The sequence below is a fragment of the Leishmania mexicana genome, chromosome 26 (assembly GCF_000234665.1).
Source record: "Leishmania mexicana MHOM/GT/2001/U1103 complete genome, chromosome 26".
Lineage (NCBI taxonomy): Eukaryota > Euglenozoa > Kinetoplastea > Trypanosomatida > Trypanosomatidae > Leishmania > Leishmania mexicana.
The window spans coordinates 689,155-716,022 of record NC_018330.1 but is presented as its reverse complement, the minus strand read 5'-3'; the positions used below and the strand labels follow the sequence as shown (position 1 = coordinate 716,022).

General features: G+C 60.3%; 4 protein-coding genes across 4 annotated transcripts; all 4 read right to left on the bottom strand.

The window, feature by feature from the left end:
- Positions 1-1,488: 1,488 nt before the first annotated feature.
- Positions 1,489-3,894, bottom strand: LMXM_26_1960 (conserved hypothetical protein; the record flags this gene model as incomplete). The annotated part of the gene is made up of 1 exon (XM_003876449.1): positions 1,489-3,894. One exon carries the CDS (start codon positions 3,892-3,894, stop codon positions 1,489-1,491), a length of 2,406 nt encoding a protein of 801 aa, XP_003876498.1.
- Positions 3,895-5,874: 1,980 nt separating this feature from the next.
- On the bottom strand, positions 5,875-14,379 carry LMXM_26_1950 (putative mitotubule-associated protein Gb4; the record flags this gene model as incomplete). Its single annotated transcript, XM_003876448.1, has 1 exon — positions 5,875-14,379. The coding sequence occupies one exon, from the start codon at positions 14,377-14,379 to the stop codon at positions 5,875-5,877; it is 8,505 nt and encodes a 2,834-aa protein (XP_003876497.1).
- A 3,552-nt stretch (positions 14,380-17,931) lies between these two features.
- Positions 17,932-19,002, bottom strand: LMXM_26_1940 (conserved hypothetical protein; the record flags this gene model as incomplete). The annotated part of the gene is made up of 1 exon (XM_003876447.1): positions 17,932-19,002. One exon carries the CDS (start codon positions 19,000-19,002, stop codon positions 17,932-17,934), a length of 1,071 nt encoding a protein of 356 aa, XP_003876496.1.
- A 1,739-nt stretch (positions 19,003-20,741) lies between these two features.
- LMXM_26_1930 (conserved hypothetical protein) lies at positions 20,742-26,279 on the bottom strand (the record flags this gene model as incomplete). The annotated part of the gene is made up of 1 exon (XM_003876446.1): positions 20,742-26,279. The coding sequence occupies one exon, from the start codon at positions 26,277-26,279 to the stop codon at positions 20,742-20,744; it is 5,538 nt and encodes a 1,845-aa protein (XP_003876495.1).
- Positions 26,280-26,868: the final 589 nt, after the last annotated feature.

Sequence of the window (26,868 nt, the reverse complement as noted above, 5' to 3'; positions counted from 1 at the left end):
CTTGTCGATATGAATCGGGGGCATCCGATGGAGGAAACCCGTGCGGCGCCGGGTGAGCTGTGCGCAATCAGAGCACTACTTACAAAATCATATCAGCAAGATGGACGCGTACATTGGTTGGATCGTCGGCGCAGCTCGGAGTGAGATGGCACACACGAAATCATGGTCGCAGTGCTCTTTGGCGCAGCCCCAGTTCAGACCTGTCCGCCGACACCAAGAGTCCGCAGCCAGTACTCGAGGGCGGGGCTGCCGTTTCCCGGTCTCCCCCACAGAGTGGCCGCTGGACCCCGATCCCACGGTGAGGTGGCCGGCATTATCGGAGAGGAAGGACGCCACCGAAGCAACAACAATCACAAGAAACAAAAAAAACGTAGTTTCGCCAACAGGCAAGTGTACGGGTACAGATAGAGGGAGAAGGGTAGGGAGGTAAGAGGCGAAGGAGGGGCCTCGCCATGACCGTCACGACGGCAACACCACTAAAAGACGGACGACGACAGTCCCACGAGCGTCCGTGTGCGCTCATCGGCAAAGACAATGCTACCGTCTAAAGTCCGGGAAAACATGAAAGAAAAAAATAGGTGCGTGTGGAGTAAAGGAGAAAACAAACGGGAAAAAAAGGAGGAGGGGGAGGGGGGTCAAAAATGTGCTGATACAGGGCTCGTGTGTGTGTGTGTGTGTGCGTGTGCCCCTCCCCTCCCCCTCCTCTTTCGTGTGGCGCGTGGGGTGGGTGGGTTCTCCCCACAAGCAGGAGGGAGGGAAGGAGACAGAGGACACACAGCACCGACCGTGCGAGATGGACAAACAGAAAAAGGAGAGCGACAAAGGCTCACGCGAGGCATCGACGAGACAACAACAACAACAAAAGAGGAGGAGGAGAGGGGAAAGGGGAGGAGAGAAGTGAAATCACCGATACAGGAGAGAGGTGGAAGCTATATAAACGTAATACAAAATATATAAAAATAATACAAGACAACGCACACAACACACACACGCACACACGCACGCCAATCACAGGCAGACAGATATAGAGAGAGGGGGAGGGACGAAGGCGCGCATGGGCAGAGGCAGACCAGCAGGCATACACACGCACACCATCCCTCACAACAGGCACAGCGAATCGAATGGAAAAGAACAAGTTGGCGATAAGACATCAAAACGGACGTTCCCTCGCGCGCACTGGTCAGTCGTGCCGACGCTGACCGTCCCGCACTACTGCAGCCTCTCGAGCGCTGCTGCTTCTTGCTTTCCATTCGTACGTCTCTGTATGATGGCTAGGGTTCATCCGCAACGTGTTCCTAGGGTGTGGCCTTCTTCGAAAACGCCTTGAAAAAACTTCCTTGACGCGGACAACGACGAAGACACGGTCACGGCAGAAGATGCCTTCGTGCTGAAGTGCACAGACGCTACCTCATTTTCGGCAGCCTCGCACGAACTAGCCCACCCCGCCGCTGCAGCGGCGGCGGCACCAGAGCCGAGCTTCAGCCACAACTAATCCATCCTAGACATTTCGGATGAATGGGAAAGGCGGCCCGCGTCCGTGCTGGAGGCTTTGCGTTCCCCCAACTTCTCAGGGGGGGCAGAGACGGCAGGAGCGCCGGCATCTACAGCGCGTTGCACATTGTCGGTCCCATTCATGTTGCGGTTGTACACCTCCGTCGTTGGCGCCGACTCCGTCATATCGTGCGCAGCGTCCGCCGTGTCGGTAAGGCCTATACTCATCTGTGTCGCGCCGACAGACCCATCCTCCTCCTTGTTCCGGTCACCCCCCACCGACGGCGCAATGATCCTCATCGGCACCGCCGTGCCCAGCGCCTCGCCGTAATCCTCGGCGTGCTGCTCATAGGGGCCGCGCACAACCGCGTCGTCGTAGTCCTCTCGGAGAGGCGGAATCGTGATGAAGGCCTTGCGGTAGTCCGGGTGCGCCCTCACCTCGTCACTGAACTCCTCGTCAAGTGTGCCGTCGGCGTTGTAGTAGTCTGCCAGAATCTGCAAGATGCCCATGCCGGAGATCGGCGCCGGGCCATTGAGGCGCTGGTCCATATCGTACGTCAGCTGCTGCTGGCTCGTGTTGAGAGGCGACGTCTTCTTAAACGTAACCTTCTCGTAGAACATGCAGAGGGCAGAAAAGCAGCCCTTGTTGATAAGATCCTGAAGCTGATCATCATCGAGGTCGCCGTTGTGCTTGACGGTAAAGTCGATCAGCAGAGAGCCACAGCAGGCATCAATGTCGAGCACGTAGCTCGCAGGGATGTTTAGCAAGGTCGACACGTCGTCGCAGAAGGCGGTGATCATCTCGCTGTAGCGCTCCGAGTCGCTGAGGATCATCTCCCAGTCACCAGACATCTTGCAGTGCAGACGGGTGTAGTGGAACTCGGGACGCTTGATGGCCAGCGTGATCTCGCGTGCGCCGCGGCCGCAGGCGTACAGTTCGGCAATGCGGGTCAACGTTGCGTGGTGGCGGCGCTCGGCATCGGCAAGGAGCTTCTCCAACTGCGTCAGCTCTTCCTCTTCTTCCGCTGTGAGCGACAGTTTAGCGCGCAGCTGCTCGATGCGCCCCCTGAGCTCGGCCATCTCCTGCTCTTCGCGCTCCTTTCGGATCAGCAGCTCCTCCATCTCTTCCGCGTCGTGGCGCACGTTGGCACTGATGACAGCGTCGCGCAGGCACGCCACTTGGGTGGGGTCCAGGCGGACGTAGCCCTCCGCATCCTCCCCAGACAGGGGGCCGAAGTTGTGAACGACGGCCTCGCGCAGAATGATCTCCTGCACAAGGCGGTCCCCAGCACCGGCACAGGAGCGCTTGTAGAAGACTGTGTTGGTCGGGTACGCGTCGAGCGGCATGATCGGCTTCGGCGCGTTATCGATGCCGAGAATGGCATTCTTCAGCTCCAGCATCTGCACCTCTAAGGCAGAAATGCTCACACGCATGTCGTTGATCTCGCGCAGCAGCACACGCTGCTCCTGCTGCTCGGCGAAGCAGCTGTTGATCACCATCTCCTGCGCGCGAGCGGCCTCAGAGCAGATGAGCTGCGCGTTGATCCAGGCGCGAAGACTCTGATCGAGGATGGACACGTTGCTCGGGTCTGCGCTCTTCGCTGCGACTAGGAGTCGGTGGGACGGGGACCGGGAGCGGGTGCCTGAGCGATTGCGCTTCTTCGGATGAGTGCCCTCCACATCCTTGCCGGCGCACAGCGCAACAACCCTCTTACGGCGCGAGAGCGACATGGGGGTGACAGTGCAGTCCCAGCTCAATATGCGCTCCATAAAATCCTGACGGTTCATCACCTCCCGGATGCTCTCCCACATAGTGACGCTGTCTTCGTAGAGGATGAGCATCACAGAGCGCATCACGCCGATCATCTCGACGGATGGGAGGTAAGACTTGCGCAGCGCGCTCCAATCCTTGACCGGAGCCTCGCGGAGACAGCGACGGGCATTGTCAAGATTCTCCAGCGACTCCGTCACTTTATCGCCGGTGGCCATCTGACGCGTCACTGTCTGGTCGCGCGCGGCGAGGAGGCGCTGCGTCGCGGCCCTCTCCTTTTCGGACAGCTGGGCGAGGTTCTCCCGCAGCGCCTCGCGGTTGCGCCAAACGGGCATCTTACCTTCCTCCTCAGCCTTCCGGCAAACCATCTGCTCGGAGATGGGGTCCTGCGTCACCGTGGTCTCATTAACCGCGTCGAAGTGGGCGACCTTGAGGGTGAGCGCCGTCGGTAAGGCGACTACCTTGCCGAGGGACAGCATCCACTCCTTGCATGGCGAGATGCGCTGGAAGCCAACGTAGTCGCCAACGCGCAGGTCGGTACGGCAGCCCAGCACCACGATGCTGGACGGGGTCGCCCCCGACGTGAGCGGCGCCTCGCGAAGGCTTACCTCGGTGAATGAGATTTCAGACATTTTTTTTCGATTCGGTTGTGCGTCACGGGGGGTGCGTGGTGCGTATTCCTTGCTTTCCTTCCCCTCGCCTTAAACAGGGGAGCCTGGCGATGATGACGGTGATAGAAAATGACCGCAGACGATCCAGCGACCTGAGCGTGGGCGTGTGTGTGGGGGACGTGCAATACGACGGTTGGAGCTCCCCCGTAACCAGAAAACAAATTTTGTGTAGGTGGTGCGACGTCCAGAGGAGATGTGCGCCACAGGAGACCAAGAGGGAGAGGGAGGCGTTATACCGCCGCAGGAGGAGGAAAACCGGAAGGTACACACGGAAAAAAAGAAAACAGACACGAGTGTGGGTACACCTGCGTGGGCAGTTGTGCGCAGTGATGCAGTCACCACGACAAGAGGTTAGAGATGGATGATGGCCGTGACAGTGGTGGTGGTGGTGAAGGGAAGAGAGGAGTTGGTGGAGAGAGAGTAGGAGAGAGACTGGCGCATGGACGGGAACGGTGGCAGTGGAAGAGGAACGACAAAATAAAAGAGGGAACGACTGCACCGCGTCGCACAGCAATCGCGCTTGCGAGACACGAGTGCAGGATACCGTTGAGGGGGGTTCAAAAGGTCTCCGCTTGACTAGACAGACATGAAAGGCAACGCTCGAGGTGAACTCGATCTACCAATGACTACACGGCACGCCGAGATATACAGAATAATAGACGGAAAGACTAGAAAGATGTAGCGCACATAGGACAGCCTCGATCCGCCCTCTCCGCTTGCATGCATGGTCCGTTTTGTGTACCGCGGGTCCCCTGTAGAGCTCGGCCCTTGTATTGGAGGGGGGAGGGAGGAGTGGCCCACCGTCATCTCCTTCATTTTCTCTTGAGAGGTGGACTAGAATCGCTTCCATATGCTGAAGACGTGGAAAGTTACACATTGACATCACCCATCGAGAGCACGATGCCTCTCCCCCTCCCCCTAACTCTCTGCTGCGCGCACTGCGTGCCTACCCCGCTTCATTCCGCGAAACGCAAGTTCGTGAGCGATTCCGGACGAAGGACTGCGGAAAGCAAAGCAAAAAAAATCAGAGCAGGAGGAATGGGTGGAGGGGGGTAGGTATGACACCAGCACCAACACCAGCACCAGCACACACACACATCAACACCAGCGGCACAGAAGTGTGTACCGTACAAACCAAAAAAAAAATATGAAACGAAAGCGTGCGCTCTAACCCACGCGCCGATGTCAAGAGAAGCACACAAAAAGAGGGCTGAGGAGCCACGCACCTCGCCCCACTCCCACCCCCCGCAGCTGCTACACAAGCGCGCACGGGAGGGATGGATGGGGGAGGGAGGGGGGGGGGGCTTCAATGAAACGAAGAGGCGGCGCACGCTACACTCTTGTCGGAAAAAGAAAAACGCAACAAAGGAAAAAACGGGGAAAGCGGCCGAGACACGCTAATACGGCTGATGCAGCTCCCCTCTACGAGGCAAGGCCATATACACTTCCACGTGCACACCACTTTATCTGCGTCCCTCGCCCTGCCGTCGCGTCTGCGCACGGAAGGCGAGAAGGGAGGAGGGGGGGGGGGGGGTAGAGGGCAACAGACTGTAGTAGATGCGGCTACACAGCTGTGGCATGTGTGAGGGGAGACACGTGTGCCTATATGGGGTATTTGGGGTGTTGCTACGAAAATGAAAAGACAGCGCAGCAAAAGAAAAAGTCGGCCGCGAGTCCAGGTGCGGGTGGCAGGGAGGGAGGGAGGGGGTGCCCGTGTGCCGTCCTCATGAGACAGCGCGAAGCCCACACACACCACAAGATGCCACAAACCGTGGCAAGAAGAGAAACAGAAAAATAATAATCGTAATAACTGAAGCACATACATACGGTCGGGTTTTCTACCGCCCGCGACCAACCGAACACTTCACAACCAAGCGGAGGAAAGACGTGCACGTGATGCATCACATGTGGTGTCGCGTAATGCGGAGGGAGAGGGGGCTATTATACATTCTGGCTAGCGCGCTGCGCCTGCTCCACCTGTTCCATGTACATGTCACGCTCGCGGCGAGCGTCGGCGAGGGCCTTGCGCAGATATGTCACGGTGTCCTGCGACTCCACACCCTCCTCCGCCACAAGCTGCTCAGTCGGTCGGTGCGACAGGCGACCCCCGCTTCCATTTTTGCGGTTCTTCAATGAAGCACGGCCGTTCGCCTCCTCGCAGCACATGTACAGAGCCCATACGTTCGGGTAGGCGTAGTTGTCCGTCATCTGCATCGCCTTCGCCTCCGACATCGTTAGCCCGTGCACGCGGAAGCGCACAATGAGGCTGCCCAGAGCGATGTCCTCAACGATCACCTTCGAGGCATGAGTGCGCAGCGCATTCGCGGTGTCCTCCTTGAAGGCCTCCTTGACAAGCGTCGGGCATGTCTCTATCGCAACGTCCCAGTGAACGCCGACGAAGCGCTTGACCATGACCTCCGACATGTCGGCTTCGAGAGCGTCTTCCATCTCGTCGTAGAGGGCCCAAACACTACCGTAGGAGTATTCATCAACCTTCTTGCGCAGCTCAGCCTCCGTCACCGTCGCCTCGTAGCCGGCGCTAAAGTGCACCAACAGAAGTGCCTTGCTCACAACGCACTCGCGGACGTGGATATCCCCCAGCGCAGCGCCGATGGACTTGGCAGTGTCAGCGCGAAAAGCATCCGCCAGCTCCTGCGTGCGCCTCTTTACAATCTTTTCCCAGAGCTCCCCCTCGAAGCTGACACTCAGCCCAACACGCATGTACCCCTCCGGCAGCTCACCCTCGTCCATTATGTCGACAGTGACCACTTCCTTTTCACACATCGCGCGTCCCTCTGTGGCAACACAATCGCTATTTTCGCCGCCGCGCACGCGCGCACGGTACAACGCCATCAGCTCCGGAAAGTCGTGTGCATATACCCTCTTGTCGATCTCGTCATCCTCCATGTCGCAGTTGCACACCTTGTAGCTCACGATAAGGCTGCCCAGGCTCCAGTCCATTACAACGACGCCAGACTTCGGCACGTGCACAGAGTCTGCCACACCCTTTCGGAAGGCGTCCTTAGCGTCCTCTGGACAGCCCTCCACTACGAGGTCCCAGTCATCGCCATCGAAGAGACGCTGCAGCGGACCAGACTCGCGGTCGCCTGTTCCGCTAAGGGCGCCCTTCAGATCGCTCTGGTCGTGTGGGCGCGTCTCGTACAGTGCCCACAACTCCTCGAACGGGTGGTTCTTCAGCGTCTGACAGATCATCTGGTGATCCTGCGTCAGCGGGTGCGTCACGTTCGCGCCAAGCACAATGCCGTCCGCCGACTTCTCCATGTTGATGTTCTGGATGTCCGTCGGCTTAATACCCAGCGCATCCGCGACACCCTTCGCGAAGGCCTTGCACACCGCCTCCTGCTTGATCGACCACACGTAGTCCCAGTCCGCGCCCTCAAACCCGCAGTCCTCCAGGGTCGTGATCTCCTCGGCGCGGTAGTGGCCCCAAAGGTTCGGGTACGGGTACGTCAGAAGCGTGTGCTCTATGTCCACCCCACTCGTGTTCGCGAGGTTCACCGTGTAGTCTACATCCATGCCCATCCCCGTCGTGCGGATCTCGCCCACATCCACATCATCCGGACGGATATTCACGGCAGCGGCCGTATCCTCGCGGAACGCCTGCATCACGCCAGTCCTGGCGCTCGCGATTACGTTCGCCCAATTCAAGCCGTCGAAGTGCTTCGTGCCATGCAGTGGTCCACTCTCAGGGCAGTACAGCACCCACACGCGCTCGTACTCGTATTTGATCAGCTCCTCCTGGATCAGTTCATCGTCATGCAGCGGCGAGTGGCTCACCACGACCGTGGCGAGCAGCCCAGTCGGCTCCACCGCCGTACACACACTCACTACATCGTCCGCCGGCAGGTTCAGCGCACTCGCTGTATCCTTACGGATAGCCTCCACCACTTCCTCGCGCTTTCCTGCCATCACAGCGTCCCATTCCTCGCCCTCGAAGTAGATGATGTGATCCGTGGTCACGGACTCAGCCGGGTTGTATGGGCGCGTCTCGTACAGTGCCCACAACTCCTCGAACGGGTGGTTCTTCAGCGTCTGACAGATCATCTGGTGATCCTGCGTCAGCGGGTGCGTCACGTTCGCGCCAAGCACAATGCCGTCCGCCGACTTCTCCATGTTGATGTTCTGGATGTCCGTCGGCTTAATACCCAGCGCATCCGCGACACCCTTCGCGAAGGCCTTGCACACCGCCTCCTGCTTGATCGACCACACGTAGTCCCAGTCCGCGCCCTCAAACCCGCAGTCCTCCAGGGTCGTGATCTCCTCGGCGCGGTAGTGGCCCCAAAGGTTCGGGTACGGGTACGTCAGAAGCGTGTGCTCTATGTCCACCCCACTCGTGTTCGCGAGGTTCACCGTGTAGTCTACATCCATGCCCATCCCCGTCGTGCGGATCTCGCCCACATCCACATCATCCGGACGGATATTCACGGCAGCGGCCGTATCCTCGCGGAACGCCTGCATCACGCCAGTCCTGGCGCTCGCGATTACGTTCGCCCAATTCAAGCCGTCGAAGTGCTTCGTGCCATGCAGTGGTCCACTCTCAGGGCAGTACAGCACCCACACGCGCTCGTACTCGTATTTGATCAGCTCCTCCTGGATCAGTTCATCGTCATGCAGCGGCGAGTGGCTCACCACGACCGTGGCGAGCAGCCCAGTCGGCTCCACCGCCGTACACACACTCACTACATCGTCCGCCGGCAGGTTCAGCGCACTCGCTGTATCCTTACGGATAGCCTCCACCACTTCCTCGCGCTTTCCTGCCATCACAGCGTCCCATTCCTCGCCCTCGAAGTAGATGATGTGCTCCGTGGTCACGGACTCAGCCGGGTTGTATGGGCGCGTCTCGTACAGTGCCCACAACTCCTCGAACGGGTGGTTCTTCAGCGTCTGACAGATCATCTGGTGATCCTGCGTCAGCGGGTGCGTCACGTTCGCGCCAAGCACAATGCCGTCCGCCGACTTCTCCATGTTGATGTTCTGGATGTCCGTCGGCTTAATACCCAGCGCATCCGCGACACCCTTCGCGAAGGCCTTGCACACCGCCTCCTGCTTGATCGACCACACGTAGTCCCAGTCCGCGCCCTCAAACCCGCAGTCCTCCAGGGTCGTGATCTCCTCTTCCTCCTCGGGCTTTACGGGGCTCGTCTCGGTCGCGATATCGTCCCTAATGCGTGTGCAGCGACGGCGGTACAGATTCAACACCTCAGGTAGCTCGTCCTCCTCCATGCGCCGCTCGATCTCTCTGTCCTCACACGGCGGTCCCACGATCTGGTACTTGACGATCAGGCTGCCTATCTCTGTGCTGATGATGCGCACGCTCTGCTTCGGCACACACAGCACACGCGCCGCCTCCGAGCGGAAGGCGTCACTGAGCTCCTCAGGATAGTCCTCCAGAACGATGTCCCAGTCATCGCCCTCGAAGCGGCGCTCGAAGATCGCAGACTCGCCCTCGCCGGTACCGTTAAGTCTGGCCGCGTCTTCCTCACTAAGGGGCGTGATAGGCGCATCCTCGTAGAGTGCCCACACGCGCTCGTACGGGTAGCGGCTCAGCTGCTCCTTGATCAGCTCCTCGTCCTGGAGCACCGGGTGCTGGATGTTGAGGCGCACGATTAGTAGGTTTCCGTTCTCGAAGCTAGTCGTGATCGACGTGATGTCGTTCGGCGTCACTTCGAGCGCCTCGGACGTGTCGAGCATGATGGCCTCCTCGAGCTGCTTCGGCTGCGTCTTGATTACCTTGTTCCACTCATCGCCCTCAAAGCCGATCTCATGCGATGTCACCTCGTTCTCCTCCGGGTTGTACGGGTGATCAATGTACAGCTCCCACACCGGCATATAGTCGCACTCAGCGAGTCGCCGGTTCACCTCCTTCACCGACTGCTCCCTCGGATGCTTCACCTCGAAGGTGGTCAGCAGCGCCGCCTCGTTGGCCTCGAAGACGATGTTCGTAATGTGCTCGTCCGCCAGGTCTAGGGATTCGCCAGTGCACGTGCGGAAGGTCTTTTTCAGCGCCGCTTTGTTGGCAGACACAATGTACACCCAGTCATCGCCATCAAAGCCAACCTGGTGCGAGGTGACGGCCCAGCTCTGGTTCGGGTCCTCGACGTAGAGCTTCCAGACCTCCTCGTATGGGTAGCGGGTAAGCTGCTCCTGCAGGAGCTCGTTATCCTGGAAGATGTGGTGGGTGATGGTCGTGCGGATGAACAGGCACTCCTCGGCGCAGTCGGCCGAGTCGATGCGCACGTCAGACGGCTCGACCTCGAGCGCCACCGCCGTGCCCTGTTTGAAGCGCTCTTCTAGCTCCTCACGCTGTGACTCCAGCACAGTCGCCCAGCCTGGCCCCTCGAAGCAGATATTGTGCGTCGTCCCCATGACCTCCGTTGGGACCCAGGGGTGGTAGCCGTAGAGCTCCCAGACCGGCTCGTACGGGCACGTGACGAGCTGCTTCTTAATCTCCTCCTCGCTCAACCTCGTCGGGTGCGTGAGCTCGAAGTCCACTATGAGGCTGCCCAATGTGTACTCGGTATTCGTAACGTGCTCCGGACGCACATGAAATAGTTCGGCGGTGCAGCTGACAAACGCCTCGTGCAGCTCCGGCATCTTGTCCTGCACGACGTATACCCAGTCCTCGCCGTCGAAGCCGATCTGGTGCGAGGTCGTCACCCAGTTGCCTTCGTCTCCCTCGTAAAGGGCCCACGTGTTCGGGTAGTCGCACTCCTCCTGCATCTCCATAATCTGCTCCCTATCCCACGCCTCGCTCGTCACGTTGTAGCGCACCTCGAGACCCTCAGCGTTGGCGCGGACGGACTTGACCACGACACTCTCCTCGTCCACCTCGAGTGCGTTAGCCGCGTCCTTCGCGAAGGCCGCCCTCACGCTGTCCTCACGGGAGGCAACAATTTCCTTCCAGCCTGTGCCGTCGAACGTCTTCTGATACTTGCCCAGATCCTCCTCTTCCGGGTACATCTCCCACATGTACGGGTAAGGGTAGTCCTCCACGGTCGCCTGCGCCGCCGCTTCGTCGGATGGGCAATCGCGCACGCTGTACTGCACCTGCAGCGCGTACGGACCCACCTTCATCTCCTTCACCGTCACCTGCTCATCGCTCACGCCGAGAGCGTCGGCCGTGTCCTTCACGAACGCCTGCTCCAGCTCCACGCGCTGGTTCGCCATCACAAAGTCCCACTCGTCTCCGTCGAACACCTTCGGTGGCATCTCCTCGAGGTTCAGCAGCTCCAACGTCGCGCCCCCGTCCTCACTGTGTGTGCAGCGATGGTACAGATCCATCACCTCAGGTAGCTCGTCCTCCTCCATGCGCCGCTCGATCTCTCTGTCCTCACACGGCGGGCCCACGATCTGGTACTTGACGTTCGGGCTGCCTATCTCTGTGCTGATGATGCGCACGCTCTGCTTCGGCACACACAGCACACGCGCCGCCTCCGAGCGGAAGGCGTCACTGAGCTCCTCAGGATAGTCCTCCAGAACGATGTCCCAGTCATCGCCCTCGAAGCGGCGCTCGAAGATCGCAGACTCGCCCTCGCCAAACCCGCTGAAGGCTTGCGCCGGTGCGCTCTTCTTGTTCGCCTCGTACAGGCCCCACGTAACCGGGTAGTCGAAGTTCCTCGCTGCCTTGCGCGTCGCGTACGCGGACTGACCCTCTTCACGAACAATACCGTACTCAACGGTCATGCCCCTCTTACTCGTCTTGATGTCACGTATCATCACGCATGTCGAGTCGACACGAGTGGCGACAATCACATCCTCCGTGAAGGCCCCGCGCACCTGCTCCGGCATCTCCGCGTTGATCGCGTCCCACGACTCTCCGTCGAACGTCTGGGACAGCTTCCGCGTGCCTTCGGCCTCCTCTGCGATGACGAGCTGGTACAATGCCCACACTTCCGGGTAGGGGTACTCCTGGGTGTCCGCACGCACCTCATCGACACGCTGCTGCGAGTCGCCAACGTTGTAGGAGACGAGCAGGCGGTTCTGGTCGGTGTCGACAGAGCGGAGGTCGACGTCGCCGGGTTCGGACTTGACGGCGTTCGCCGTGTCTGTGCAAAACGCCTCTGACACCTCTGGCCGCGCCGCGTGCAGCACCGCCTCCCAGTGCTCGCCCTCGAAGCTCTTCTGGTAGGCTGCGCCGACGGCCTCCGCCACAAGGCGGTCGTACAGCGCCCACGTGTTGGGGTAATGATAGTCCTCCGCTTTGGCATCGACTTCGTCGCCATCCAGCGAGCAGTCGAGCACGGTGTAGGGGACCGTCAGTCCTTTCTCGTAGCGGATCTCGTCGGGGATGACCTGCTGCGGCGCAATGCCAAGCGCGCCGGCGGTGTCCTCAGCAAACGCCTGTTTGATCGCTTCCTCGGCCCCGGGCATGATGTCCGCCCACCGCTCGCCGCGGAAGCGCACCTGGTGGATCGGCACCGCCTCGTCCAGTCCAGCGAGCCGCTGGTACAGGGTCCACATAGAAGGGTATGCGTAAGCATCCACTTGCTCCTGCACTTCCTCGGGGTCACGGTCCTTGTCCAGCATCGAGTAGTCCACTGTCAGGCCTTCGTCCGCGTCAGTGCGAATGTCGTGGACGACAATCTCGTCCTGCAGCGCACCCGTCGCGGCGCTTGTGTCTGCCAGGAAAGCGGCCTCGATCTCGCCATGGTGCTCCGGGGCGATGTCGCCCCAGTGGTCGCCGCCGAACCTCATCTGATGTTCAGGACTATCTTCGTCCACCACGTCCTCCGCGTCCTCCTCGTCCTCCTCCTCGTAGAGTGACATGACCTTCGGGAATCCGAACGCCTTCACGCACTCCTGCAGTTCTGCGTCGGAGCGCTGGCCGTCGTGCTGGGCCGAAAAGTCAACAATGAGGCTCCCGACGATGAGGCTTTCGATGGAGATCGAGTACGGCGGCACTTTCAGGCACTCGGAGGAGTCCTCTCTGAAAGCAGCCTCGATGGCCTCGCGCTTGCAGTCGAGAATGCGGTGCCAGTTCTTTCCCTCGAACGTGCGCTGAAGCTTCGACGTTGCCTCGGCGGCGCCTATGCCGACCTTGGTCGTGTCGCTCTCCTCCAGCGGCGGAGTCGGCGTGAGCTTTTCCTCGGCAGCGTTGCGTTGGCGCTCTTCCAGAATGTCCTCATCGTTGCGCACTGTGTTGTAGGCCTCGTCGTCGTTCTGCTTGAGCATGTCCGCCTCGAGGGCATGGTCCTCATCCTCGTCGCCGCAAATCCTCTCCAGGGCCCGCCGGGAGCGCATGAGGCCTTCATCCAACATGCGGATCTGCGGCTCGCTCATGTTGTAGCCCTCCTCCTGCTCCTGCGAGGTGACGGCGCCGAAGTTGCAGACGATATTCTTGCGCAGCACAATGATGACGCGGTCCGTCGGTCTCCATGTGTAGAAGGCTGGACGAAGGTACTCCTTTCCCTCTCGCGCTGCAAAGCTCTCGGCATAGTGGTCGCTGATCGAGATGCGGCGGCGCGGGCGCGAACGCGATCGTGAGCGCGAGCGCGAGGCGCTCCGGCTCCGCGAGAGCGTCACGACGGTGCTGCCGTCACCGTTGCGCTGGCTGCACAAGCGCAGCTGATCGTCCAGGTCATCCATGAGCTCCTGATACTCCGATATGCGCTCCTGTTGTTGGCTAATTTGCTCCAGCACACCGCGCAGCTCTTTCTGGCGTGCAACTTTCTCCTGCTCAACATCTTCCCTCTGCGACTGGGCCTCGCCGCTGTCGAGCTGAGCCAGCACCCAGTAGTAGATGGGGCCCATCGCCACGCTACCCTGCATGGCGCGGTCATAGCGAAAGCTCTTCTTGCTCACGCACTCCTGGAGAATGTAGTCACGGCGCTCAGGGGAGAGCTGCGTACTGGGGTCGTAGCTTGTAATGCGGCGCTTGAAGTAAAAGTCACGCAGCACTCGCTGCATATGCGGCCACGTGCGAGCCTCGTCCTCGGAGAGCAGCAACATCACGGCGCGAATTATTACCGACACCATCTTGGGTGGAATACGGTACGACTTCAGCTCCTGCCAGTTGCGGTCGGAGATGTTCTCGACGTCGTCGCGCGCAGCGTCGCAGACGGCGTTTGACTCCGCCACGTATCTGTTAGCCTCGGCGATCTTCTGAATAATGGCAGCGCGGCGGTCGCGCAGCTGCTCCGTGAGGTCCTCGGCCTGGTCAATGCTCTTCTGGAGTTCGTCCTTCACCTGGGCAATGCGATCCATCAGTGCCGCGGTCTCCGGGTTGGTCGGGGTGTCGCCCTCGTCGAGCTCGAACCGCTGCTTCGCCCATAGGCGGATCTCGACATCGCGCAGGTACGGCGGCGTCTCGACAGAACCCAAGATCCAGTGCAGCTTGTCATTCTTCATGTGATGGGTGAGGATGGCGACGAAGTCGCCCACGCTGAGGTGCACCAGCGCATTTTCGTTGACACTGACTGCGGTCATTGTTGTTGGAGGAAAGGGGTTGTGGCTGGTCGATGCACCGTAATGGTACGTAACAGAGCAACACGAGAGGGAGGAGATTCGCGGTGCCCCAAAGCCGGGAAGAGGGAGGGAGGGTCGAGGGGGCCGCACTAGCCAAGTGCGCTGGACGCCAAACCGTAACCGACCACACGAGAAACCTCTTCCAACAGAGCAACTGAGGAGCGAAGAGGAGGACGGGGAGATCAAGTATAGGAAAGGAGCACGCACACGCACTAAAAAAAAAGATGTGAAGCAAGAGGGCGACAGATGACAAAGCGAAGGAGAGATGAAGCACACGCGCAAAACGAAAAATGATAGCACAGACTCACACGTCGGCAACAGGGGGAGGGGCGGGGGAGAGAGGAGGGGAGGGGTGACAACACCGAAGGCGAGCTCCAGTAGGACCTCGAACACCAAAAACGCAAGCCAACAACAACGAAAAAAAAAACGGCGAAATCAAGTCGAAGCGAAAGATAAGGTGAGAGAGGGGAGAAAGGGAAGGAGGGCGGAGAGAGACAGAGGTGAGATGATCACTTCTCGGCAAACGGACTTCTACGCTGTGCACAGGCACGGGCTCGCGTTGGCGCTGTTCTCTATTGAGTGGCCCGTGTGATTGGATGGAGTGAGAGTGTGTGTGTCTCAGTCGGCGAGGAGGAGGAGGGGGAGGAGAGGAGGAGGAGAGAAGGAAAACAAGCTCACCTCGCTCTCAGCAACGTTGTAACAGCAGGAGGCAAGGCGTACCGCTCTGTAAGCGGATGCAAGCTTGCTTGAAGCTGCCTGGTATGTGAACGAGAAGAAGTGCGTGTGCGCGGAGGTGAAAAGGGGAAGGTAGTGTGGGGGAGGAACGGGGGGGTGGGTGGGTGCCCGTGCTCGAGTAGCGGCAGTAGAGCGTCCGCGTACACTGTATTAGCGGAGGTGAGCGGACAAGCACCACAAGCAGAGGGAGGAGAGAGGGAAGGGGGGCGAGCGCGGGGAGGGGAGAGAGAGAAATATAGAGAACAAAGGGGAGGGAGGGAGGGAGGGAGGGGGTACATGCACCCAACCAAGAAAAAAAACCAAGATGGTACACACGCAATACGCCCCTTTTCGTTTCCTCTGTGTGTGTGCGTGTGTGCGTGTATATGTATATATATATATATATATCGTTTCCTGCGCCGGTGGAGAGAGGAGCAGAGAGATTGGCGGTGGGGTGGGACGAGGAACACCGAGCGCACGTGAAAAAAAAAATGGGTGTCTTCACTGTGGCGTTATTGTTTGTTGTTGTTGTTTTTTGTTTTTCGCCCACCACGCTGATGCGCGGGCAATGCAGATCTCCAGCCTCCAGGGGAAAGGGGCAGGAGCAGGAGCAGGAGCAGGAGTTACAGACGGAAGAAGAGGAGGAGAGGAAAAGAGATGGAGAGGGAGAGAACACAAGAGAGTAGCCTAGATGCGGGAGAACACGCTACACACACACAGACACACACGGACACACGGACACACGGACACGGACACGGACACGGACACGGACACGCGCCGTGAAAAAAAAAGAGAACAATGTTGGTGAGGTAATGTGCCTGACCACGAAACAGAGAAAAAGGGGAAAAAAGAGAGAGACAGAGGCAAAGAACGGATGACGTTCCAGACAATGCGAAACGGAGTGGCAGAAGGCCACAAGAAGAGTTTATGGCAAATCCCTGGCAAAACGTCGAGGGGCTAAATGAGGATGATCTCGGGATGCCTAGAAAGAGAAGGGGGGCTCGTGCGCGGTTACAATCGTGTGTTCGCTTGCTTTAAGTTGGAGGTGGGGCGTGAGTAGGTGGGTGGGTGAGTGAGTGTCTGTTCGGGGAGGGGGGAAGGTGGGAAGAGCGGCGGAGGAAAACTACACAACTATGGTACGCGTTTCTTCTACATAATGAAATTGCCGTACAGCGTGTGTTGGGTGCATGCGTGTTTCGTTAGGCGTCGGACGTCGGTAGGACGAGTGTGAGCGAAGAGGAGGACGAGGGAGGGGACAGGGGAGAAGGGAGTGAGGGCGAGGCGGAGGCGAAAGAAAGAAAGGGTGGGGGCGCACCGCAGAGCGGCGGCGCCGTCCTCTCGAGGGAGGGTCAAATAAAAGGTGCATGGCGCAACCGATGAGGCGCACACGCACCTACACACGCCTTGCGTGGGACGACATATTCCATCTGGGTTCTGTTTACGTTGTTGTTGTTCGCTAGCAATGGGCCCGTGGTGCTCACCATGCCCTGCCGCCACCCTTTCTGCGCTGCGTCCTCTTTGGTCGTCTCCACTGCGGTGTTGGCCAGTACAGCTGTGAGGTGCCCACAGAACGTGCTCGCAGGCATCCGAAGTGCCCGCGACTCAGCCAGAAACGCCGGTAGCTCCCTCGCGTCGCTCTTTGAATCCACCGATTCGATTGATAAAAGCAGCCAGCACAGAGTTTCTTCAGCGTAAGTAAACTGCATTATTGTCGTCCTCGCGCCTGTCGCGCACTGGACTCCCTTTGCGATGATAGTGTCGGGCCAGAAGCAGCTTTAAATGTGGTCCGCATCTTTCTGTGCGCGTGCCTCGATGAGGCCGAGTTCGTCGAGCTTAGCTTTAGCAGCTATCCACCGCCAGTGGTGGCAGCGACCCAGGCACCAAATGATTGCGTAGGAATGTGTGGGGAAAAAAAACGCGCCCACACAGCGACACCCTCACTGCCATTTGCGCCGCTGAAGTTTACGACGACTTCAGTAGTTTGCGGCGAGGCACCATGGGGCTCTGAGGCATGCGTGCCCCGCAACATCAAGTAGAGCTCGACGCTCGGGGTCTTGCCTTACCTGAAGTCACCGCTAGCGAGCTCTAGTCCCACTCCCCGCGGCTTTTTTTCGCTGCATCGAAGGGAGGCGCGCGGCTGCGCGCTTGACAGGAGTGGAGAAGGCAAAGGGGGAAAAAAGGGAAAGAGGTCTGAGGTGGCATGTCGGGGCGGCAGCGGGGCGAGACGCAGGAGCTGTGCTTCCCGTTTCGGTCCCCTTCTTGGCGTCATTGTTGTTCACCTCTCCCTGTGCTCACCATCACTCTCGTCTTGGTGCCTTCCAGGGCTCACCCAAGAAGGAAAACGAAACCGCAAAGGGTGGGAGGTAGGGCAGTCACCGCACACCGCACACACACACAAATCTGTCGTCGGCGTCGCATCCAGCGCCATCGGTCACTCCATCCTCGCGGCCCGCTTGTGATGCGACTGACACTTCTGCCGCTCTCCTCCCTTTCTTAGGAAGAGAGGAAGGGCGGAGGGTGGGGTGGGGTGGGTGGACATCTCCTCCAGCACTGTCTCTGTTCTTAACTGCAGTTCTGTCAAGCAATCACGCGTAGAAGCGAAGAGGAACAGCAAGCGCCGCACCCGCATCAGCAGCAATCTTGTTCGTGTGTGGGTGGGTGTACTCGAAGCGATGAAGGGAGGAAGAACAACGAGGCGACAGATGGCCGAGCACACAAGCGCGCCAATGGGACCCCTCCCTCCCTCCCTCTCTCCCTCGCTTGACTCCTTCGTCCGGGTCTCATCCGAGGGCACAATCATCAAAGCTTGGGGCCCGTCTTGGAGTTGAGTGTGCTACAAGACGACGGTGGCGGAGACACGACGAGCGACTTATGGCGCAGTTGATTGCGTGATGTGCCCCAGATGTGGGTGAGGCCCGCGATGCGCTCCTGCCGCTCTGCGCTTTCCTTGTCAAGCACCTCACCTGATTTGGCCGCAGCCGCGGCGGTGGCGTCGCCGTCACCCACAACGGGGGTGCAGACATGGTCAGCAGACTCGAACAGCTTGCGCAGCTCCGCCACGGAAGAAAGACCCAAGACGTCAGCCAGAACTTGCTCGCAGTTCAATGTCGTACGCTGACGGACACGGGTGCCTGCAGCCGCGTGAGGCGCCGCCGCTGCTGTGGCGGAAGCAGTTGGGTCGTAGCGTCGAGCCAGCTCCTGCTCGTACTTAACAGGACCGATGAGGGCCGCTCCGAGAGTCGACGTAGCGTGCAGCTTACGCCCATCCTTGCTCCAGATCTCATGTTCAATGTACAAGCGCTTCTTGTCTGATGATGGCGCCGCCCCTGACAATGACGAAGATGGCGGGCCGGCAAAGGCAGTGCTGGACGGCGGGAGAAGAATTCGCGTCACCAACCACACCGTGCTACACGGTCGTATTTCCCGCTGATAAGTTACGGAGACGTCGGAGACCACGAACGCCACGCGAAGCCGCGCCATCACGGTGCCGATGCCGAGGAACGACAGCTGACGCCACCGAGCCAACTCGCACAGTTCAAGGTACTTGGCGTTGTTGACGTGGCCGAACTCGTCAATCAAGCGCAGGCCGCAGTACATAGGGACGACCATAGGCTGGGCGACAAATTGACCGAACGCAGGGTCGTGTGGCAGCTGGCGACTCCACGGCCGCACAAACCATGGCAGTGGCGGCCGTGGCGTCTGCTGAGCTGCCGCCGCGACCGCCCGAATAGCCTTGACCGGCACCACCGACGTCATCGCATCGCCAGCGGGGATGGGCAAGGCGCCACTTATCATCTTGCTCACCCGCACACGGTCGCGAAGGCCGAGCCAAAAGAAGCGCTGGCAGCGCACAATGTGTCCAAGCGCCATTGGCAATTTGTCAAGCACAGATGCCAAGGAAGAGCAAAATAAGATGTATATCACCGCCGAGTCCTGCCTTGCCTGCTTGGCTTACCGCTGGATATGTGGGTGTGTGAATAGGCGTGTCCGTATCTCCTGCCCTCGCTAACGTGACATCAGAGAACGAGGGAGAGAGAGGGAGCGAGAGCGAGAGAGAAAGGAGCGGAGCGGAGGGGAGGGGAGCTCATCGACTGGGGGGGGGGGTTCCATCCCCCGCCTTCTGGCTTGCTATAGGCATCGTTACCAAAGGTGTTGGGTGCCGGCAGGCAGGAGGGAAGCCGGCTTCAGCGCTCCTCCCTTACAGCGCTGCTGCTTATCCATTGGATGACTTCTATGCACGTGCAAGTCCCACCTCACCCCACCCTTCCCTTACCCAGCATGCCGAACCTCGGTGGCGGGCACGATGGGGGGAGGGCTGGGCACGGGGTTGAGGCTGACTTGAACTCAGAGACAAGGTAGTAAAACCAGTTGCCATCTTCACCAAAACAAGGAGGAGAGCGAGAGAGCCGCCACGACCCACACGCACACATACACACTCGTACGCCGTTGCGGGCGGGAGCTGTCCGGAAGGAATAGCTGCGCCCCGCTCCCCTTTACGAGAGGGCAAGACACTTTTCTGCATCAAGGAGAAGGGAAGAGCGGACAGACCCAAGAGCACAGCACAAGGCCCTGTAAGGGAGAGATGGAGGTGGATGTGTACGCAGCCTCCACCCCCCCCCCTCCCAAGATGGACGAAGCACCACCCCCATTGGCTCTCTGGAGACAATCCCGAGGCAGCCACGGCCTTTGCAGCGCCGTGGGGATGGAGCGGATCCCCCACTGACCAGCTGCGGGAGAAGTAATGCGGAGGCGTGAGATTCGCCATCATTCGCCATTCTTAGGCACACCTATACCGTAGCATAAGTCAGTAGGTGCGCACCGACGGACCCCCGCATAGAGTAACCGAGGAGCGGTCAAGAGCACCGCATCAAGGCCTGATGGAAGTCAGTGGAGAGGGGCCAAGAGAGAGAGGAAAAAGTACAGGAGCGACAAGGAGCGGCGAGCCCCTATGGCGTAGCCATCCCCGTGCAGCCCATTTCTCTCCACCTTATTTATCTCCCCCTTCCCCATACGGCCCAACGAACACAGACGGACCCTGCCCTCCCCCCACCGCACACAGCGCAGGGATGGATGAGGCAGCATACGGCGTGTACACAAACGCGAAGGAGGAGGGAGCGGCGTATGCGGAACGGCAAAGCAAGACAGTCCATCGGACGCACGGCAGCACTCGACACACGCGAGACAGCCCAAACAAAGGAAAACAACAACAACGCTGTTAGGAGGAGAAGAAAGAGAGACGGGAGGGGGGCGCGTGGCCAGGCAACAGATCCAGCAGCAGAGAACAGAAAGGGCTACGAGCGCTTCGCACTCCTCCCCCTCCTCCCCGCCTGCTCTGCGATCGGACCTCCTCTCCTGCCGATGCCGCTTCGCCCCTTCCCAGACATCTTCTTGGAGACATCGCCCACCTTGGGTTCTCTTGCACAGCACACGAGCTGGTCTTGAAAGCCTTGTCTGTTGCCGTTATCGTGCGGATATCCACACGTCCTCTCCGGGTCATCCGTCATGGTGCCACTGTAGCCGCCGCCACTGTTGCAACCTCCCCCTCCCCTCCCCGTCCGCCCTGTCTGCCCACCCCCAGGTCTCTTCCTACTGCGCGGGGCTCAAGACGGCTATGATGAGGAAGCACCCGTTGCTTCAGCGCGTAGGTCGTCCAGTAGGTTTGGGTCAAGCGTGAAGACCACGTAAGGCTTCAAGGACGTCGCACATTCCGGAAGGTTTCCCCACAGTTGTGCGTCCTGGCTTGCAGCATCAGCCGTGCTGCCTCGGCCGTTGTTGAGCTGGGGTCCGAAGCTGCCAGATGCTGCTGCTCTTGTAGCATCCCGGGCATCGTCGGTCCGCGCCCCGGCGCCCACACCTGGCTCGCGCGCAGCGCCATTCCCTGGTGAGGTCTGTGTCAGTCGTACAGAAGCCTCTCCACTAGAGAAGACAAGCGCGTCATCCACGAAAACCTGCACCTGCCGAACCCACGCCGCCAAACCGCGCACGACGAGGGGCTTGTGAAGAGCCATGAGTGAGATGCAAAACGGCACGTCCGCGACGTAAAGCAGCTCCGCAATGACCTGCAGAGGCGGCTGCGGTGACGACATCGCGTGCATACTCGTCACGAAGCTGCGGTGATTTGCGGGCACAGCACTCACCATGCTCTCCGCTACCATCGGCACACACCGTGTCAGTGCGCGCTCGTGCTGTGCATCCCCATCGCCGTTACCGTCTTGCCAAGACGTACCGTGGCGCCGCGCCGCCTCCTCGTGCATCATGGCGCGGTACTTGTCTGGACGCATAGGCTTGACCACGTCGCCGTGTTCGTTCACAAGGCTGCAGGCGCGGAGCGGCTTCACGAGCCACTCCTTCAAGTACGCCTTCAGAGAGTCGCCGGCGGTGATCACAGAGGCTGCCTGTGCCGGCGCCTCCCCTGCTACCGACGCCGTCGCGACAGAAGATGCGGCAGCGGCGCTCGCGTAGGTAGGTTTCGCCTCCCTTGCCCCTGCACGACAGCCAACGGAAGGGTCAAAAGGCTCAGCGGCAGGGACATCGCGCGCGCATACTGTCAGCCGCAGCTTGCACACGTACCCCACTGGCAAGAGAGGCGTCACATACGGTTGGTACTCCAGCAACCACGCAGGCCGCTCTTGCAGAAGGGACATGCGCGCGCGGTGCATCGCCACGTTGGCCCGTATGTTCATGGAGGCTCCGAGGCTGCTCGTTAAGGAAAATGAGCTGGCGCGGCCATGGCGGCGTTGGGCACAAGCCTGGCCCCCTTTCCCATTCCGATTGATGTTGCCGCTTGAAAGCGCCTCCGTTTCGATGCTGCTGCTGCCGACCCCACCGGTTCCTGGACCGAACGCGATTTCGTAGCGGCCAAGGTGATCGGCAAAGGGCATACCAGTGTCATGCGTTGACGGCGGCGGCGCTCGCTGAAGATTGCTTCGTGGGGCTTGTGCGCCGAGTATGGTAGCAGCAGCAACAGCAGTAGCGGCGGCGGCAGTGTCGTCGTCGTGGACGGTTGCTGTCAATGGAAAAGCGATTCGAGGTGGTGGCAAACCGGGGCCGTACAAAGATACATCATAGCTTTGGAAGCGGGCAGAGCCAAGAAAGGCAGGTGCCTTCCGGAGTGTCACGCCAGCCGGCAGGGTCACCTCGTACACTCGCGCCGCTGCCAAAGCCCGTCGACTCTGCGAGGAAACACCGACATACCACAACTGGCGAAACACCTCCGCTGAAGCACGGGGCGAAGTAGCAGTGGTGGCGCCCTCCTCTGCCTCCTCGGCGAAGAAGACACGTGCATCCTTCACCCCGCAGCACGTTTGATCCCCCACCGAGTAATTCGCGACATCGAGGAAGCCCAGCGAGGGGATCGGGTCGCGAAAGATAAAGACAAGCTGCATAGTGCTTTGAAATGGGAGGAGGCACGGACCAGAAGGGCATGCCTGCTGATTGGCGCCACGGGCCGCTTCCTCCGAGTACACCTCGCTGTGCAAGAGGCCGCGAACATTCCTCGAGAGGTGACACTCACCACAGCAGTCGACATCGCCTTGCGCATTCACAGAGCCGTTGCTGCCGTCGTTGTTGCACGCCGCGCTTAGGGCGTGGTGGTGGTTCTCGATCGCGCTGGTCGCCCTACTGCCGCTGCAGCTGCGGCTTGCGCAAACGGAGCTGGTGCCATCCGGGTAGTGGAGGGCGGCACACTGCACATCCACAGAACCGACAACGTCGCCGCTTGCATCCCTTAGCCGTAGACAGCTGAGGCCCACGTGTTGCGTCGCTCCCCAAGTGCTCAGCACCATTATGCAGATCGCTGTCACCCGTCGAGGACACCGATCAGGGTCGAGCACCGCCTGCCGATTGAGGTGGCGACGCCTTTGCTTGAACTGCTGGCGGTCGTCTTGGCCAGAGCCGCTGTTCAGCTCTGGCTGCGCCGAATCGGTTGTGGAGCCGACGGGCACCTTGTGCACACGCGCGTCCGTCGCGACGTCGGCCCACGCCTCGACTGCAGCACTGGAGCCAGGAACGCGCACAGGACACACCTGCAAGGGGGTCACAGTGTCTTTGTCACCTCGAAGGCACGGTGCACCGTCAGCTGAGGCACGACGGCGGCACGGCATGGTAGTGTCCGCCTGCCGTGCACTGCAGAATCTAAAGCGAGCAGGCGGGGCTTGCGATCTTCGCGCCGTCGTCAAAGAGCGAGCAGACACAGGGCGGCAAGGCGTTGCGTCCCCACTGAGCAGATCGTCGCGTGCGGTAGACGTTGGCGCCGTACCACGTGGTACAGCTGCCCCACCCTCCACCGAAACCCCAGCAGTGTGCCGGCGGCCGTGCGTGCCGTCGCTGTCGTCCACCTCGCGCAGTGGTGGAGTCGTAGAGGGCGGGCCGTGCGCCATGACGCGTGCCAGCACTGCGGCATCCGTCGTCCACAAAATGTTCTCGCAGTTCTCAAGGCCGTACGAAGAGAAAGATGTCGTAAGGGGCAGAGATGAGCGTTGACTGGCGCGTTGATCGCCGTGCCCGTGAACGACACCGTCCTCCGCCTCCTCCGCGCTCTCTTCACGGCACAGCTCTCCAGAGTTCGCGCGCACCTCGCCGCGGAAGACCACCGTCTCCTCCATCCACGCCTCGGCAATGCGCACGCCTTTCGTGGTGTGTACGCGGCCCCTGCCAGCGTAGTTGTGGAGCCGCATCACAGAGAGTCGAACCGGCTCTGCAAAAACAAAGCTTATAAGGTGCGGTTTACCCGCCGTGTACGGCACGGCGAACATGTGCGCCTCGTCGTGCGTATTGAGTGTGTGTGGACAGATCAGTGCGCGGAGCTGCCGCCGCGGATCACCACACACAGCATCGTCACTCGAGTCGGTCTGCACGGCGTTCTCACCACCCGCAGCACCAACGTTACTCGCGGCCACCAAATCCGTGACGGTTGCCGTGTACTCGGCGAAGCCGCGCACAAACCCATTCGCTGGCGTGGCCGCCAGTATGACGACGCCGCCTTCCACAGACACCGTCTGCGACACCACAGCCGCCGCCTCCGTAGCTGCTGCGGGACATGGCAGCAATCGTTGGCCACGGTCGTCGAACAACTCCAGCCCGCAGAGGCCCACCTCGCACGCGTCTCCCCAGGTGGTCAACATGTTCAATGTAAAGCAGCGACCATGCGGCATTGTGTCTGCCAGCACCGATTCAAGCCCGATGGTTCCCGACACAACACCCGCGAAAGTACTGTAGCACTCGGCACTACCGGCTGCGTCACTTGAGCACGGCAGCTCATCCACCGCCTGCTCCAAATCGAGGTGGAGAGCGCTGCCGCCGTCGTTGACGATCTGGCCGTCCCTACAAGCGTTCGTGAGAGGCGCACTGAGCAGCGCCTTTGCCGGCTCACCAAAGGATGATGCCGTTAGCGGCGGTGTAGTGGGCGGTACTAAGGGAGGTGCGGCCAACACACAGGAGCCTTCCTGACTCGCCAGCGCGCTTCTGTTCGGGGACTCTGTGGAGTAGGGGATAACGGAAGTAGGATGCTGTGAGGTGGTCAAGTTCACCGGCGATGTACTCGCGCACGAGGCAGTCGACGACTCGGTCGTATCCGGGACACGGCGCGCCGCCTCGGGTACCGCCGCTACCGCCGGCGAGCAGCTCGCCGTTTTTTCCGCAAGATGACGGTGAAGAAATGGCGGGTCAGTTGACGGAAGTGCGACTTCGCGTTGGCCACGCGCGTCTTCCCCGTTTCGATCCCCGACTCCGATGACATCGGTAACAATCGCCACTGCCGTTGTGTAGGTCGGATCAGCACTGTCGCCGGGCACGTGAAGTCCGCGTCGCGGCAGCAGTGCGCTGCGACCAGACATACCCTCCGGCGCGTCGTGGATGTCCCTGTAGACTGAGGACCGTGGTGTGGCCTGCGCGCGCTGCGGCCACAGCTGCGCCACCTCTGCTGACGATGCCGAGGACAGCCAAGCGCCCACACCGCTGGCCGCTCGCGAATGATGGCGGGCAGAGAGCTCCCATGTGCGACTGAGCCGCTGGCTGCGGGCATGAGTGGCCTCCATCAGCGTCTGCGCACGCTGCGCGGCATCGTCGACGGCGGAGGAAGGGGAGAGGGGTTTCGCGGATGAAAAACCAGTCGAGTCACCGGTGGTCCCAGCGGCGGAAGTGAGCGCGCGGTGTACTTGTGTGAGAAGATGCGGTGGTGGCAGTGCGCCATCCAGCGAGTTTGGCGTGGCTTGATCGCCCTCTTGAGCAACACTCTTGAGTAGCGCCGCCTCTTTCGCATAACTGTCCCCGTGAATGCCGAACTCAGCTGCATGTGCCACCGGAGCGACTGCAGCAGCAGGAGCAGCACGCGAAGAAGAGGCGAAAAGCTCGGCAGGCGCGCTACTGTCGCTGTAACGCCCTTCTGGCACCTCAGACGCTGACGTGGCCGCAAAAACGGTCGCAGCGCTGTGAGAGAGGCGGCTCAGTCTGCACGGCGTAGTGGTTGGCGGCATCAGCGGGGGAGGGGCCGAGGAGTGAAATGGTGAGGATCTGGCGTCCACTAGCTCCCGTGCATCATCAACAGCGTCGCTGATAGCGTCACCTGCCGTGGTCGATGCAGCTGTGGGGATCTGGATTTGTGAGGTGTTCCGAGAATCATTGGAGACTATAGAGATGCGTGTGGAGCGCGTCATGAAGAGTGACTTGATCGGGAGCCCGCAGCGAGAAGGCGGAGATCCGGCGTCGACAGTGCGAAATCCTTTGTGCCCCTGCAAGTCGGTGGGGCTGAGCCCCCGTGTGTTTTGTGTCCCGTGCATTGCCGCGGACGTCGCGGCGGAGACAGGAGCCTCTTCCGCTCGCGGTGAGGCGCTGGTAACGTTGAGAGCAATGTGCTTGAGCGTCGCCTTCGGAGTTCCGTCTTCTCGACTCACCTGCCCTGGGCCGCACTCGCTGGCTTGCGCACTGGGAAGTATAGTGTCAATGCTGCTCGGGCTGCAGCTGCCACCAGGAACGCGCCTAGGACCAGCGGTGTCAGCGGCGACTTCCGCGCCTGCGATGTCTCTGCCGCACTCCGCCCTCATGAGCTGTGGGTGACGTCTTCTCAAGAAGGTAGTTCCAAACGGCACATATGCCTCAAGACACGCGTGTGAAGGGGAAGGGGGCGGATGTCTGCGCCCGTGCATATGCATGTTTGTATACGTGTATGGGAGAAGGGGTGGAGGAGAGGGTTAAGGTCTATGGCTGCGCCTCGCAACGGCGAAGCGACGCTAAAAGAGTTCCGCTCAAGCAGGCAAAAGAAAGGGATGAGTGGGGGGGGGGGGGCGTGCGGCAGATGAAGACGAGATGACGAGCGTGTCGTTACACACGCTTTCCCTCAGACATGCACACACACACACACACACAGACAGACAGACAGACAGACAGACACGCATTGAAGCACAACACGCTCATTTTTTTTCGTCTTGTCGCCCGAGTTGAGGGAGGCCTGGACTGTCATCCGTCCATTCGGGCAGTTGACGGGCCTCAGAGTTGCTGCATCTGCCCCTCTTGCGCTGGTGTGCCTCCCTCTCCCTCCCTAGTGCCACTGCCGCACCGGTATGCGTGCATAAGTAAATATGCTCATGGGTAAATTAGCCCCTGGCTCATCCTTCCGGAGCACGGCGGTGACATGAAGCAAAGGACAGCCAAGTGCTGCGAAAACCAGAAGTGGCGGTGGAAGAAGGCGGTGCACACGACAGCGACGCGAGCCATCCGCCCAACACCCCTCCCCCCTCCCCC